We start from the raw sequence: 17,361 nt of genomic DNA on the forward strand, positions 1-17,361 counted from the left end.
TTCAAAATCATGATATTACTTGTTCTATTTATCATATTATGGATTCTCATTCTCAATTCTTACATATCAGCATTTCCACAATGAAAGTTGATAACCTCACCAGCCTGTTGAAAATTCAAATTCCTAAATTATTTTGATTACAATTACTTTGACTTTCATTTCAAAAAGCTTTATCTTTGTCCAAGTATGACATTTAATGACCCAATCCTCTTTCAGCCTTCTCAATTTCATATTTACACATTTCTTCTCCAAAGTGGTTACATTCACTGACTAACACTTTCTTGCTCTCCTCTACTAGAAGAACTTGTTTTTCACTATCAGCATAAAGTTTTTTGAAGAGATCAATAAACTGTACCTGGGCATCACGCAGTTGCTTTTCTTTCATCGTGACTTTCTTCTGTGTGTCTTCAAGCGCTTGCTGAAGCACCATATTTTCACTCTGGATTTGCCCTAATCTTTCTTGGAGAGATTCATTTTCCAAACTACATCTGCTTAGTTTTTCCTTCAACACTCGATTTGTTTCTTCAAGTTCCTTTGCCTTCTCTTCAGCATGGTTCAGTTCTCTCTGTGTGTTTTCTACAATATATGTCTTTTCTCTGAGGGATTCATGGACATGGCCTAGCTCATTTTCTAAACTCTTGGCTCCACTTTCAGCCTGAGAGAGTTCTTCAGAAAGGAAAGCATGGTTCTCTCTTAAACTAGACAAGTCACTGTTTAACTTGTCCTGTACATGAAGCCACTCATCTCTTGCTTCCTGAAAGGAATGTTCAAGGGCTAGTTTGGACGCCTCACTTTGCTCATAATCGTCAATAACAGACATCAGACGAGACCTGTATGATTCAATTTCGCTCTCTAGTCTCTCTGTGTTTTCTTTTGCATTCTCCAATTGAGAGTTCAGCGCTGCATTCTCAGCTTTCAGAACCTTTACTTGGCCACTGTATTGAAATCGGATTTTTCTTAATGCTTCTCTATTCCATTTTAATTCCTGTTGAAGCTCCTCATTCTTCTCTTTCAAAGCTTCAGTTTCTTCTCTGTGGTGCTTTCTGGTTCGCTGATCCTTAATTTTTACTGTTTTTAATTCCACTTTGTGCATGGCAACTTCATACTGGATGATTTCATTTTTCTCCTGCAAGTATTTTTCCTTTACATTCCTAACAGGAACCTAAACATAAGAAAAAGAAAAGAAAGTGTTATTCAAAATAAAATGACTTATTCTGATATTTCCTTCAAAATTCAAAGGAAACGCCAAGGGGCCAAGAAGCATAGTGTATTTAGAGAAAAAGTTCACTGAGGGACTTTCACCTCTTTCCAATTTCTATCAATTTGCTGAAAGAATACGACTGAAACTGCTTCATCAACCAGAAGATTTGGGCACCATTTTTGAACTCACAAAGCTGTCTGTCTTTCAGTAGATTTGGTTTCCTTTTCTCCATACATTCTGTCTCACACTGATGATTCTATCTGAGACATGTCAAGGTTTTTGGAAAGGACTTTCAGTACATTATCTCACCTAAAATTTGCACCACCCTTGTGAGGGAAATATTTATATTCCTTCATATTGCTAATTGTGTAACAGAAGTGCACTTCACGCACGTAAAACTATAGACTGTTCGAGCAATAATGGACACTACTGATGAGTTAGTACTTCATTTTACAAATCAAGAACCAGAAGCCTAAAGACAGAAAATCATTTGTCGAAAGCCATCTGGATGGCAATGGACTGAAGCAGAACACAAAATCTTGGAAAAGTCATCCTTAGATGCAGAGTTTTAACAAACTTCAGACACATATTTGTAAAAACACACACATATATGTGCATGTATCAACGTATGTGTACATGTATATTTTTGTGTGTGCATATACACATGCACACAGGAACAAATATATCAATATAAATAAATATATAAATATAAATGTACATGTTAATATAGATAGATAGATACATAGATAGACAGACAGACAGATAGACAGATAGATAGATAGATATAGATATACAATAGGTAGGTATTCAGCAATTGCTCTTCCAGTAGGGCTGCTAACTCAACCAAATTGCATCAAGTAATGTTTGCATTAGGAAAAACATGAATGGATTACTACCATCTGCTCTAACGTGCAACTTTAGTGATATCTCCTTTATAAATGCTTACCGGAAAATTCTTCACTTCGTAGTTGTTTAAATTCTACCGTTTGTTATAAATGAAGTTTCTCTATTTTGTGTTAACTTCCACAGAGAGTGAAAATTCTTCAAGGAGACAGTGCACGTCTGACACACAGTCTTTTATCCTGCTCAGGATCTATCACAGTGTTGTTCACATAGACAGTATTCACTAGTTGATGAAATAACGTTTGAACAAGGAAGAAACTGTAATTTCACTAAATTCTTACATACTGAAAACTTACACGATCAGGGAAATTACACAAGAAATGGTGCCAGTTTGGCCAGAATGCCAATAAAATGACCTACTTCTTGCTGCCAACGATGGACTCTAAGTTACTGCTTGCTTGGTATACCTTCCAGGAGTCAGTTCACACCTCGTTTCTTGACTGCAACCTGAAGCCAAAAGCTTATGAAGGTTCATATTTTAATCCAAGTCTTTCAGAAAGAAGTTGAGAGAAATGAAGACAAGAAGTGATAGGGGCGTTACTTGGGAAACAGAACTTATTTCATTCCAGTGCTCATTTCTGACACCTTGAAAAATTTCTCAAGCATGGACATTGAAAAGAAAAGTCATTTTCAGAAGAATGAGATTGGAATTCATAATAGTTTCTTAACTAAGCTGAGTACACTGAAATTGGCCAGGTTAAGAAAACTCTTTTGCAATATTAGGAGATGATTATCCAAATGTGGGAGGCAGTATTATTTATATATAGTGGACGTTGGTCTTTATGCTTTTGGAGCAGGGAAACTAGCATTTCCTAAGTGTCCAATATGTGCCAACAATAAAGGCCATAAACATAAGAGATTTACAATAATGATCTCATTTGATTCTCACAACAACCCTGAGAAGTATGTACTAGTATTATCCCCATTTTGTGGCTGAGGAAACTGAGAAAAACTAAGTGACTTGCCTAGGATCACACAGACAGAATCTCCGGACACATTTGAAGTCAGATTTTTCTAACCCCAGACCCAAATTTCTATCGCTAATTCCCCCAACATACGTCTAAGTGGAGAAATATCTCATCATCCAAAGTTCTTTTTTAACCTGCTTTGGCAGAGTTACTTACTTACTTTTCAAGTTATGGTGACTACCAGGGTGAAATTGCGGTTGGAAGAATCTCAGAAATCTCCCTTACTATACTTTGTGCCTTCCACCATGATGAATAGCATGCAGAAATACATGGAAATGTGGGAAAGCAACTGACAATGGAGAAGGCTATTTGATAGTATTAAAGGGAAGGGGCTAGAAGAATTTAACTGTCATGCTATTGTACGCTTAACTGCACTTTCATTTTAATAATTTCGAAGAATGATCATAGAAACTACAATACTTTCGTATTGAATTTCTACTTTTGGCGTCTGGGAAATTGAAACTTTATATAAAATCAGACTAGAGAAACTCAAAGTACTTTAGCCCAACCATTACCTTAGAACAAATTTAATTTTAGGTAAACTTGCAACTCCTGGCAAAATCAACAGAAAACATTGAGTTTCCTTGTTCCTGTTTTTCTACTGCTAGTGCTACCACTACAAGTACTACTATCACTAGAACTACTAGTACTAGAACTACTACTAGTACTACTTGTACTGAAAAAATAATAACAATTACTTCTCTTGACAGCATGCTTTGAAAACAACGTTCTATCAAAAATAACGAAGTCTAAATGATCACTGTCCTCAAGGAAATCTATGATAGTTGGGCAAACAAGAGGTAGAACACGGAAGTAATAGTTTGTTAACAGATGTGAACAGCATAAAGCAATAAATACCCAATGAGGTCATATCAAATGAAAAGTGGATTTCAGGAGATTCAGAAATCCATATGGGTGAAAAGTCCCAATGGCATTATGGCAAACGAATCATGCTTTTGGAAGGCACAAGCATGCTGGAGGTAAAGAGTCGATAGGTTTTTGACGGGTAGTGCAGATGAGGACGTGTAACTGTGTGTAAGCCAGAAGAAGAGTGTGAAGAAGGTATGGAGCCAGAAATCTACATGGTGAGATCAGATCGATGAAGTTAGAGGATATTAATGAAATCATCCATCTCATTACTTGAATTCTCAATTGCATTTTGCAGGTACAATTTACATATTTACAAATTGTGAAGAGACAACCTTTTCCTGTTGTTCAAGGAGAAGTTTCAACGTAAGTAAACAAGTAATTTCTACTTCACAGTATTGCTTCGGGATTAAAAGAGAAAATAATGGTAAAGGTCTTTCTAAACATAAGGAATCATAGAAATGATTTAGGCATTATGGGTCCTTGGGAAAACACCTCACTCTTTCTGTAAAGACAGATAAACCAAATTGTCAAGGACATCATGAGTGAATATTTGTATTGAAATTCGTGTGCACACATTGTGGAGTTTGTAGGTCTAATTTAATTCGACTTAATTGACAGAGCGTTCAGAAAATTTATACTGTTGACGAGAAAAAGGGAAATGTCACACTGCACACAATTTCCATTCATCAGGAACAAATTATTGATCTTTTTGCATACATACTTTACTTTTGGTTTCATCTACTTGCTTCGGTAGTTTTTCCTTCTCTTCATAATTCCTTCGATAAAATGATGTAACTTGTTGCGAAACTATTCTCATGGCTTGGTAGTTGCCAGAAACAGGAACTTCTCGCTGAAGATTTCTTTCTCTGGCCTGAGAGATATATGTCCAAATTATTTCTATTGCTGATTTCAGAAAGCAGAATTAGCTCATATGAAATAAATATCATGTCAAAATTCACATCAAAAGTCATTATAGTTCTGCATGCAATTTAATTTCATCAACATATTCATAATTTTCATAGATTTGCGGTATTAATATCTTAGATGTTATTTAACAAAATTCCCGCATGTTGCACATGAGAAAAACGAAACTCCAAAGAGGTTAGTTGAGTTACCCAAGCTCCTAACGTTAGTCGTTTCTAGGGACAAAGATTGACACTTGGCTCCTGACACGAGAAAGCTCTTTTGATTATTCTACTCAACCTTCATTTAGCATGGGTCAAATGAGATCTTTCTACTTGCTCAAACATTCAGCCTGATTTCCCATTACCTATTTTTTGAGCATAATTGTATCACCTCAAAAGTTATCTAGGGACTAAAATATGATAGGTGAGACTCACATGGAAGGTAATGGAATGAGGGGGGAGGAATGTATACTTTTTTGTACTTGATAGCCACATTAATGGTTTCCCATTCCGTTTTTCAGAAAAGTTAACTGCCTCATTTCTATGCACCAACCTTTAGAAAGAAGAGGACATCTACAAGAAACGTTTGAATTTTCCTTCCTCTCATTGTTTAACTCGGGGGAAGGAACGTAGGTACTGGTACGCATGTCAGGCTTGGTAAAAGCACTTCACATGAATGATGTGCTTTGCTCAAAGCCACAATGAGAACCACACATATGGTCACTAGCTGCTGTTCCCATCTTCAAGAGTCTTTGCTAAGCCTTCAAAGAATTCCTTTTCCTGTTCTGATAGGAATTACACGCCTGGTTTCAGTCCATCGGCAAAAAAAAAGGAAACTGCGGAAAACATGCTAGCTCTCCCGCTTATGCATATATAGCACATTACAAAATCAGAGTTTTGTACCTGCAGACGTATTCATTCATTCACATATGTGTATAAGCAAATATACACACAGAGATACAAAGTCGTGTGTTTATGGACTGTTATACTGCAGAAATTCATCTCTGCTTTCATCATAGTGCCAGGCAAGTTATTGCATAAATTATGAATACCAAATGAAGCCCCAAATCAAAAGAAATCAAAATGTTTTCTCCTATTAGACAAGTTGAAATACTTTGTGAAACTAAATTTAACTAAAGTCTGGTAAGTTGTTTTGAAGAAAACGTAAGGCTAAAAGAAGACAATGTAAAGTTGAGAAAGTAAAATGGGCGCAATTCACTGAATTCTTACATGTTAACTAAATTCTACCATTGAATGACAAGATAAAATTTTCATATTTTTTAGATGAAATTATTACCCAGTACAATATATGGTACAATGGACGCTCATTGTATATATGACAAATCACAGAAAATGAGAGCTGCTATTAGACTGTGTAAAGCTGTTCTTACTCAACAACTAAAAGGCAGTGATACCAGAACTTGCAATTTTGCACACCGAGCAAGAATTATTAGTAAAACAATAAAAAGTACAGAGATTAAAAAAAAATTGGTAGTGAAGCACAATAAAAAATAATATTAGTAACCCCAAAATTAACCTCTTTTTGAATAGAATTACCGTCCTAAATTGAAAAGAAAAGGAGTGTCTAGACTCTGGATTTTCACTACAACTATCATCCTGTCGTTAGCGTTGCAAAGAGTAGTTCAGAGGAATCTGAATTGAAACTCGTCAGAATGTTGAGCATGTTTAAATGTTAATGAGATGTCTAATGGGAATATTCCAGAGTATCTCAAAAGAAATGTTATCTTTCAACTGTTACATTATTCCTAGCATTTTTTGGTAAGACTTCTCTTAAACTTCAGCGTTGGAATTAATTTATTCCATTTCAATATTCAAATAGAATATTAGGAAAATTAATAATATAAAAAATTATTTGTGTTTATACACTAGCGATTTCCCCTACAAATATTTATGAAACCAAAATGTCATGGCCTCTAGAATTTCTTCAATCAAAATGAGTCATCTTATCTACAAAAGCGTTTTCTAATTTTAGTTTTATATAGTTTTTAAATTATTATTTTATATGTCACATTATTTTCATTTAAGTTAATTACTTATATTTTATTACAGGATATTTACTTATTATTGCAATCATATTATCTTCAAAATCACGATATTACTTGTTCTATTTATCATATTATGGATTCTCATTCTCAATTCTTACATATCAGCATTTTCCCAGTGAAAGTTGATAACCTCACCAGCCTGTTGAGAATTCAAATTCCTAAATTATCTTGATTAAAATTACTTTGACTTTCATTTCAAAAAGCTTTATCTTTGTCCAAGACATTTAATGACCGAACCCTCTTTCAGCCTTCTCAGTTTCATATTTATACATTTGTTCTCCTAAGTGGTTACATTCACTGACTAACACTTTCTTGCTGTCTTCTACTAGAAGAAGTTGTTTTTCACTATCAGCATAAATTTTGTTGAAGAGATCAATAAACTGTACCTGGGCATCACGCAGTTGCTTTTCTTTCATCGTGACTTTCTTCTGTGTGTCTTCAAGCGCTTGCTGAAGCACCATATTTTCACTCTGGATTTGCCCTAATCTTTCTTGGAGAGATTCATTTTCCAAACTACATCTGCTTAGTTTTTCCTTTAACACTCGATTTGTTTCTTCAAGTTCCTTTGCCTTCTCTTCAGCATGGTTCAGTTCTCTCTGTGTGTTTTCTACAATATATGTCTTTTCTCTGAGGGATTCATAGACATGGCCTAGCTCATTTTCTAAACTCCTGGCTCCACTTTCAGCCTGAGAGAGTTCTTCAGAAAGCAAAGCATGGTTCTCTCTTAAACTAGACAAGTCACTGTATAACTTGTCCTGTACATGAAGCCACTCATCTCTTGCTTCCTGAAAGGAATGTTCAAGGGCTAGCTTGGACGCCTCACTTTGCTCATAATCGTCAATAACAGACATCAGACGAGACCTGTATGATTCAATTTCGCCCTCTAGTCTCTCTGTGTTTTGTTTTGCAGTGTCCAATTTAGAATTCAGCACTGCATTCTCAGCTGTCACAACATTTACTTCTTCACTGTACTGTACTCTGATTGCTGTTAGTATTTCTGCATTCAACTGTAATTTCTGATGAAGATAATCATTCTTTTCCTTTAAAATTTCTATATGGTTTTCTTTGTCTCGATTCTTAATTTTTAGTGTATCTACTTCGAGTTTGAGCATGGCATTTTCATCCTCTAAGATTTGATTTTTGTCGAACAGATATTTTTCTTTCTCATGGCTGTCAGGAATCTAAACATAATAAACAGAAAAAAAGTGCTACTCAAAATAAAGTTATGGATGCTGATTATTCCCTAGCAATTACAAATAAACGCCAAGGTACCAAGAAGCATACTTTAGTAAAACAAAATTAAAATGAGGGAGTTTGCCCTATTTCACATTTCTCTCAGAGTCAGTTTTCACAAAGAACACATTTTAAAAGTGCTTCATTAATCAAAAGGCATGGAGTGTACTTTTAGGCCTAGAAAGCTTATATTTTATTTCCTTTGCTCTGTCCATTCTATTCCACGCTGATAAGTCATATTGTTAATAGAATTAAAATACTTAATATTTTCAAACTGCCTCTTCTATGTTGAGTTATTTTACTCATTTTCAGTGTTGTGCAATCTCTTCTGTATATCTTAGATTCTTTTCCCTTTCCCCCACCTCCTTTCTTCTTCTCTCTCCACTTACTGCCTTACACGGTGTACGATCTTATAGAGCATCAATATCTTGTCTTATATCTTATCTAGTATCTTGTATCTATACATACATTCCTATTAAGTGCATTTTTACCTTAGTTATACTCCCTAGAAGAATTAAAATGAACGGGGGAAACCATAAAACAAAATGTAACAGAAAAGACAATGCTGTGCTACATTCTGCGATCAGATTTCATAGTTGTTTCTCAGCATGTGGAAGGCATTTTGCTTCAAGAAGCCAAAGGGAATTTTTTAAGTCCTTGCAATGCAACGAGGTACTACATCTACAAGAATATTTCCTCACACACTCTGGTTGTTCCTGCATACAATATTTTCCTGGTGCTGCTCCTGTCACTCATCATCAGTTCACATAAGTCCTTCCAGCCCTCTCTAAAGTCTTCGTGACACATTGCCTTTGGTGGTATTCAGCAAAGTACTTCCCATACATTGTCTCACCTAAGCCTTGCCACACCCAGATGCGGGAAATATTGGTATTCTTCTCCCCGTTTTACAGATTAGAACTTAGGTTAGGATACATTATTGAACAACCTGTCCATTATCACACTCAGTAAGTATCAGCAGCAATATCTCAATCCAGGTCTCTTCAGACTCCAAATCTAGCACACTTTTTTCAATAGCTTATTTCCTTTCAGCAGTTGATATTAAGAATTTGTCCTAAATGGAGACTCCTTGCCCTGGTACAATGAACTTCACTCCAGAACAATGAACTCATAAGTCTTATGTTTCTTAGTAGAAGTCTTACGAATAATCGATTTTCTCATGGATGTGTCGCATTTTCATAGCATCATTGATTTAAAACTTTTAGAAGTTATCAAGTTGAAATCTCTCATTTTAGGGAAGGGAAAAGTCAGGCCTAGAATGTGGTCCCCTACTGATGGTAACCTAGTCTTAACCATGACATGTTAAAGAAATGATGAAAGAATTATTGGGGCCAAATAATAAAATATGAGTATTGCACTCCCATCACAACCAAACTCCTCCAGGAGCGTTGGATCCCGTTCAGGACCAGAGAACAGAGTTTTGTCCAATAGCTTAGAAGCTGCATTCTATGATATCTTTTCTAAAAAGCCAGAAGGAGAGCATGAATTGGTCACAGGTGAGTTCAATGAAGCACTCCAGTGTGCAAGCACCAAAGGACTACTAAGGGCCAACAACCCAAATGGTTTACTTCAAACAACTGTTGAAAAACAGAAGAAAATGAAAATTTCTAATTTTGGCATTTGAGAAACTTGTGTTTCTATCATGCTGAGCAATGATGAATGTGAGCGAATGGAGGAATTCATGGCCCGGATAGAGCCTTATGTCAGAAACCTAAGTGAAATTTATTTCTGTGGCAAATACTTTTATTCCTTTTCTTTAATGAAAGATGAGGGAGACAAGAAGGTGAAATAGAGCAATCTATTAACATATATTTCAGAACCCTCACTCTCTTCCCTGAAAAGTACAAGCAGATGATATCCCTTAATCAAGGAAGAAAAATGGTTTGTGTTTGAGGTGTCACCTTCTACCTAGTTGCATTCCTTTCTCTCTCTAAGCTAGGAGTTAGTGACACTGATGTGCTGCCCCTTTCCTATGTCCAGAAAGGAAGAGGCACTGTTGTGCACCAGGAACTTTTTTCAGTAGACGTAAAGTTGGGTCTCGGGAGAGATCATTCAATTAAAAGAAAAAGAAACGGTCAAGCAAGACAAACAGTATTGTGCTGATTTTGGTCACTAGCTGTGTCCTGAACTCTCTGTTGCAGACAGATGGACGGGACTGAGGATAACAAAGATGTCCCAAAATGAAGAACCGAAATCTGAACTTTCAAAATATGTAGTTAGATTTGAAAATGACCAAAGTAAATACCTCAGAAGTCTGAGTGATTTTGGAAGCAGTTGTTTTGTTTTCTTTCTGCTTCGAAAGAGGATTGTTCAGAATCCCACTTTGCAAAGCTATAACATTTAGCTCCGGAAAAAGTGGTCCTTGAGTTTCCTTTAGCTCTTCTTCGTCCTGCGGACAAGAAGTTCATAAAATTTTCATCACCATTTTCCTTCAACAGTCAGCAACAACATTTTACCTTTAAATGGAATACAGAATCGGACAAAGCACGGAAACTAACTTTAAAAACTCAAAGAAAAACAGGCTACTGAAAAGGAAAAGCAACAAGAAGGAAAGCATTTCAAAGTTGGAAAGGAACCTCAATCACTCCTCTGGGCGATCCACACCCAGGGTTAAGTCCTTAACTCTTACAAGCCTCAGCTTGAAGTCTTCACAGGTGAGGATAGATACCATATCTCAAGTGAACTCATTCGATTTGTGGATGGTTCTCTTTGTTGGCAAGTTTTTTCTCATTAATCTTAAAAATGTACATTTGTGCAACTCTTATCCATGGCTCTTAGCTCTTATCCTTACACTGAAGCAGAGCAAGCTTCGTCCTTCTTCCACATGACTCTCCTTCAAAAACTTGAACATAAAAGGATCAATAGCTCTATTTTCTTGAACAGATCCTCAAAAGTCATGGTCCCCAAGGGCCTTCCTCATCCTGTTTGCCATTCTGCTTATTAGCGAGCATAATTCTGAGGAAGCCACAAATGAGTTAAACAACATAAGCCTATCTACTTATTCACTTCAGAGTAGAGAGTGCTTTTCACCTTCTCTATTTTGGTAGCTATACTTTTCTGAATAAGATGCAAAATTACGCTAGCTTTTGGGTTCTCAAATAACATCAATAAATCAACTTTAGTTTAGAACTGGCCACGATTCTTATATCTTTTCAGGCAAAATGCTATCTAAACCTATTTCCCCCAACTCATACGTATGAACCTAATTTTGTAACTAATTGTATAATTTGACAGTAATCCTCACTAAATATCATGTTATGAATAGGCTCAGTCCAGTACTCTGACTTCTTGAGAGTTTGCATTTCCTCCATGTAGAAAGTCTGCAATAATTTTAAGTAAATCAACACGTAAATAAGTAAAACATAAAGACCCTAGAGACCAATAAACTCTTCTGAAAGCCTGAAGGATGTGTGCTAAAGTGTAGTGAAAGGAAGAGAAAAAGAGAACGAACTTGCACTTGCATTGCCCAAAGTATTTTCAGATAAGGAGACTCTCTCTAAAAATGGAGAGGAATCCTCTGGAACTTATGTTGCTATCAAAGTTGAGGATAGAGCAGTGGTGTCAAACAGATCCTCCAGTACTGAGTTCTATGGACAGATCTGGGGGACTTTGAAACCTTTGGCTCAGGGGTAGGTGAGATGAACTCCGTGGCAACATTTGAACCCAGGTTTCTCTGGATTTCAGGTTAGTTCTATTCACTACGCCATAGTGATCCTCTACTGTGAGACATACTTTAAAAAGTACTAATTTCACTTTACTCTTTCATGGCTCTTTACACTGCAATTTTACATTCTAATGCTACTGCATGGGATATATATTTTTTTATATTCATGAGTACATATCTACAAATGATTAGACCCAACTTACTTACACTAGACATAAAAATCCTAGTCCTTTCTCAAGATTAAAAAGAGTATGATGTTCACTTCCCCACTCCCAGGGAACCCACAAGTTTTCTTACCAAGAACAGATGGAAATAGTGACTTTAAAATTCCAATTTACCTGTTTCGAATGATTTGTTTCTGTTCTCAATTCCAGGTCCAGAGTTCTGAGAGGGTATTGAAATTCCTGTCTTAGCTCCACTTTTTCACCACATCGTTCTTTTTTTCTGAACTGGTGACTCATTTTTAGAACTAGCTTTTCTTCAGCGTCTTGCTCAATTTCTTCTTGCTTCCCGGGAACCCTAGAAGAAAATTGTCCTTTTTCAATGACAATGCAGTAGAAATAAGGAAGAAATACCATTGAATATACTCATCTGGATTTCTAAAGGAAAAGAAGATTAATTTATTGGGAACTCGATCTATGTAGAGAACTCCCTGTCAAGGAACTCCCTCTGTTCATGCAGAGTGGTCCGTGCTCTACACTTTTGAGTTGACCTGTTTCTGTTCCCTATTACACTGAGAATAAACGTAACTTGCACAGGCTCACAAAGTCAGGATGTGTCAGAAACTGATGGAGTTCTTGGGTGCCTGTGCTTGGACACAATTCTAAAATCACGTTTCTCTTTCAAAATCGCATTTCTCCCTAGCCTCAAAACATTATCTCAGGCAGTTTCTCCCCAGTGCAAGAAAACAGCCTGTCACAGCAACAACTATTATCTCCTTACCTGATACAATAGCCAGTTACAACCATAGAATTCAAAAGTTTGAACAGCTGTGTGCTGGCTGAACAGTCTGTGAACATGGCCAGAACGACATTGACTACTCATTGACCCATCATATGTTTCCTCGATTTAGATATAGGAACACTCCCTTACATTTTTCTTGTCCAACAAGATATTCGTGAGACCAATCTGGCATCCGTTAGTCTGTCCTGACCACTAGTGGACTTAGGGATGTTTCAGTCCTAAAACCGCATCTCTATGCAGTTGCCACTCCTCCTTATGCTATTTCCCTGTGAACTCTGCGTATAATACCTGCCAGGTAGATACCAAAATTGCATGTTCCTTTAACAAATAACCTCTGCTTAACCATTGCCTAGTCTCACCTTGAGTCATCTGCTTAGCATATTTGGCACATGTTTTCCTAAAGACTATCGTATATAAACTTTACCTGTACCCAGCTAGGGTTGCAGTTTCCCTAAGAACCCTTGCTGCTGAAAAGTGTCAGAAAGCTTTACCTTGATGTCAAAAATGTTTGAGGTTGTGAATTCATTCCAGGTGACCTGCCCGTGGTACTCTGGTCTTTGCGTGGCACTTATTGCCCCTCTGCCAGTTGTCATCAAAATCAGAGGGGAACCCATTTTTTTTATCCAGGCTGCTCCAGGGCATTTTAATTCTATCAAAACTGTATCATATATTCACTTGGATGCTTTTGTTTCTTGTATTCAATGAAGAGAAATTCCATAAATTGTATGGAGCTGGAACAAAAGATTATTTCCAAATTCCCGAGTTCTGATACATTTCAAATTCGCCGGTGAAAAGTGTAGAGGGGGATGCATATGAAATTACATCCATTTTTCCATTACTATTGATTAGTGAAGTGATTTTTTACTTCATGTTGAAAAAAATGAAACACAGCTACTTGTGTTACAGTTTTCAAAATTCACTACAAATGCATCTCTACCTGATATCCACAGAGTAAAAATGAGTAAGTAGGGCTCATTCATAATACTGTTTGAATGAGGTGGTATTTTGGCCTTCCTAACCTCAAATCCTCTATCACATTTCTTCAACGGTAAGAGAAAAGCTTCCAAGGATTTGTTTAAAATCATGAGTTCCATACCTGGTGCTAAGGAGTTCTCTTTTCCATTCTGCTTTTTGTTGCTCTAAGTCAGACACCATTTGCCTTGTTTCTGATAATTCTTCCCGCAGTCCACAAATCTTGTTTTCTAAACTCTTCACTTTCCTGGTGAGTAATGGACAATGTCCTTTTTTACGTACCACTGATCGATCATATCTAAGTATTGCATCTTCATTTTTCACAAGTTTAATAAAATCTGTACAGAGAAAAACGCAAGTCAATAAAAACATGAGTATTTTGAAATCCGCTGAACCGTAGCAGTATACTTAGAATTCAAATACTCTGGCAATGACAAAATCATATCCACGTATAAATCCTCACATATTGCAAAATAATGCGTTGTCAAAAATTTACATTGAAGATGACAATAACCTATTTCTATGTGTGCACTGTAGGCAATGAAACACAATCTCTAAGTGACAAATTAATTGATATAAAAAAATCTGAAAGCTCAGAATTCTTCACAATGAAAGAAAAATATTTGTGAAAAGGAAGTATTTTGAGGTGTATTCTGGGTGGGACAAATAAGATTCATCCAAGGGATTATATACTTAATATCTACATAATGAAAATATAGTGAATTATTTTAGAAATGTAAACATGTTTTGCTTTACATAATTGTATGGAAACACTGTTTCCTCTTTAGAGATTTATAATATCAACAAGTATGTAATATTCACACATTGAAATATCCATCCTCATTTATTCATTGGCGAAACCTCTGGTAACTTGAAACACCAGAGGAAGGTCAAAAATGGTTCTGAGCACTAAAGAAAATAGCTGCCCCTTTATTCTTGAGAGACATATGGAGTCAAATTGAGACCTAATCCAGAGTTAGAAATGTTCGTTATGTCGTTACAGTTTCAACGAACTTGATTATTGGGTTTTCCTTGGGAACTTCCAATTCTTCATATATTCATTCACTGTTGAACTGAAGTGAGGCAACAAGAGAGAACCCAATTGCTGGATGTAGACATACTGGAGTAGAAGCGATGCTGACACTGAGGGAACTGGTTAGCTCACCGATTCAAAGAAAAGAAGGTACTGAGGCACCGAGAAGTTAAAAGACTTGTTAAGATTCGCACAACTGGAACGTGTTAAAGGCAGAATCTGAACCTAGCTATTCACGGCATCGTGTCCAGTGCACTATCCTATATGCCATGCTGAGAGAAGAATTATAAAAACTAGGCAGAATATTTACAAGATGTTTGATATTTGGGGCCATTTTATGAAAGATTATCATATTTTGACTATTCTTTTCATGAAAGAGTTCACTCCTTGAGATCTTTATACTCGTAGTCAGTTCAGTCTCTTCAATGGTTCTCCTATTACCAACCAATATTACTAACACAGATTATATAATATAGCACTTAGAGGCTTACAAAATACACCTCCTCCAACAACAATCCTGTGAAGTATGACATTTTATACGTTATGAAACTGAAGTTCCACGTTTAAGTGTGTGCACTACAGACAAAATCAAGGCCCTGTGCAAATGTGTAATATCCTAACTTTCCATATTTAATTCTTACAGGTATATATTGTCCAGAAAAACTGGATTTTTCAGTGTCACTTTTTTACCTTTCTACTCAGAGTTTCCATGGTTGAAAATGTTCATTTCATCTCATTATTTTCCCATGATCTCTACCTACTGAATTCATACTCATTCTTTAAAAGTCAACTCAAATGCTACCTTCACACACAGGTTATTTATTTTGTAATGTTGATAGTCTTTCCCCCACTGAACCTCAAACAGCAATATGACTGTGCTTCTCAAACATACATATATATATATATGCATATATATGCACACATATATAGTACATATATACGTATATGTACATATACATATATATATGAATATACATATTAATTTTTGAGTTATCTATGTAGGCTATATTCCGTACTAGATTGCACATTGAATGAGGAAACTTATCTAAACTTTGAATATTTAGCACACAATAGGTACTTAGTCATTCTTTGGTGAAGGCCTGCCAGAGATTAAGCTGACCTCTACTTTGCTATGAGAAAATGGGTTAGGACTTCAGTGGTATCTTCTTGCATACACACACATCTTTGGTTTCTGTTGAACATTGTTATTTTCTTAGGAAATTGTAAAACGTTCGTACCATCACAACCAACACTAAGTTGTTCCATCACTAACAAAACATTCTTATAGTTTAAGGCAGGTAAATCATCACCCTCTGTAGCTGTGTCAGAAGACTGAGTGAGGTCATCACAATTGTTTGCATCCATCTGTACTGTGTCCTGTAAAATACATGACAGCAGGGGAAAATTAAAAAAACAAATATTTAAAGAACAACAATGGCTAACATTTCTGTAGCACTTTCAGATTTTCACAAAACTTCGTGGCATTCTCACAACCATTTTGTGAGACAAGCAATATTCATAATCATTTTACAAATGTAAGGTGGCTTGTCCAGTATCATAGACTTAGCTAGGAATCCAAGGATGGATTCAAAATTAGGTCTTATTGACCCTACCTAGTATGCCACCTAACCCATTAGAAGCTACATTATTTAGGAATCTTGTGAAAATTATCATATATATATATGATATCATGTATGATATCATATAACGTATATAAAATAACGATATATAATCATATATTATTATATCATATGTATAATATATATAATCACGTCTTCCTGATTATAAACATTCTTCTTTAATATATAGGGAGAAATGAAGTAAATTCCAGCTTTATCATCAAATTTCTAGCATTCACAATGGACATATTTGACTAGGAGACAATTTCTAAAATTATTCATTTTCAGATTAACTATTCCTATTCGTTGTCACTGAAACATGCATTATTTTCTAAAGTTATTGCAAAAAGCATTGAAAAGTAAACCAAGTTATGAAAGTCTTGCAAGCAAACTAGCATGAAAGGCACTTTGCATAATACAAAATATCAGAAATTGGAATATTATTATTACATACCTGTTCCAGGTCACTTTTATCAAAACTTTCTTGACTTTCCTCTGATGATCCTTTAAATTCTAATTATTGGGGTAAATGGGCATTAATGTTTAAGTAACAGGTGATTTTATTGAGAAGCATTTTTCTCATAGAAATGAAACCTCCCCCTCTTATCAGCAGTGGCAATCAGGACAGCTATAAGTTATCCATTGTATTCTCTTTTCAAGAAAGGAATGAATATAAGAAAATTCGATTTCACTAATCATGCATTCATCAAATTATTCTGTAATCTCAATCAACTGCTGCATTTTAAGTAGCTTGTGAGATGTTCATTTTATACCAAATCACAGGAAGCTGTGAGGATTGATTTATGTATTCATTCCAGATGAAATTGTAAAATTTGAAAATTAAAGGTAAACTAATGAACAATGGTCATGTGTGATCATTTTGGTAGTTAGGCCAGGAGTAATCAATCCATTGGGTTACTTGTTTTTCTCAATGATGAAAGAGCAG

At 35.8% G+C, this 17,361-nt stretch overlaps 1 protein-coding gene across 1 annotated transcript in view; it reads right to left on the bottom strand.

The window, feature by feature from the left end:
* Window positions 1–17,361, bottom strand: part of LOC140522503 (ankyrin repeat domain-containing protein 26-like) — a 34,522-nt gene continuing 17,161 nt past the window's right edge. The window contains exons 11-18 of the mRNA XM_072637924.1: window positions 16,870–16,928; window positions 16,035–16,173; window positions 13,888–14,101; window positions 12,167–12,347; window positions 10,410–10,553; window positions 7,873–8,094; window positions 4,664–4,813; window positions 1–1,162 (exon numbers count right to left, since the gene is read on the bottom strand). Coding sequence (XP_072494025.1) covers window positions 194–1,162; window positions 4,664–4,813; window positions 7,873–8,094; window positions 10,410–10,553; window positions 12,167–12,347; window positions 13,888–14,101; window positions 16,035–16,173; window positions 16,870–16,928 — 2,078 coding nt within the window. The 3' untranslated portion in view covers window positions 1–193. The remainder of the gene's footprint in view (window positions 1,163–4,663; window positions 4,814–7,872; window positions 8,095–10,409; window positions 10,554–12,166; window positions 12,348–13,887; window positions 14,102–16,034; window positions 16,174–16,869; window positions 16,929–17,361) is intronic.

Source organism: Notamacropus eugenii, chromosome 2, assembly GCF_028372415.1.
Source record: "Notamacropus eugenii isolate mMacEug1 chromosome 2, mMacEug1.pri_v2, whole genome shotgun sequence".
Taxonomy (NCBI): Eukaryota; Metazoa; Chordata; class Mammalia; order Diprotodontia; family Macropodidae; genus Notamacropus; species Notamacropus eugenii.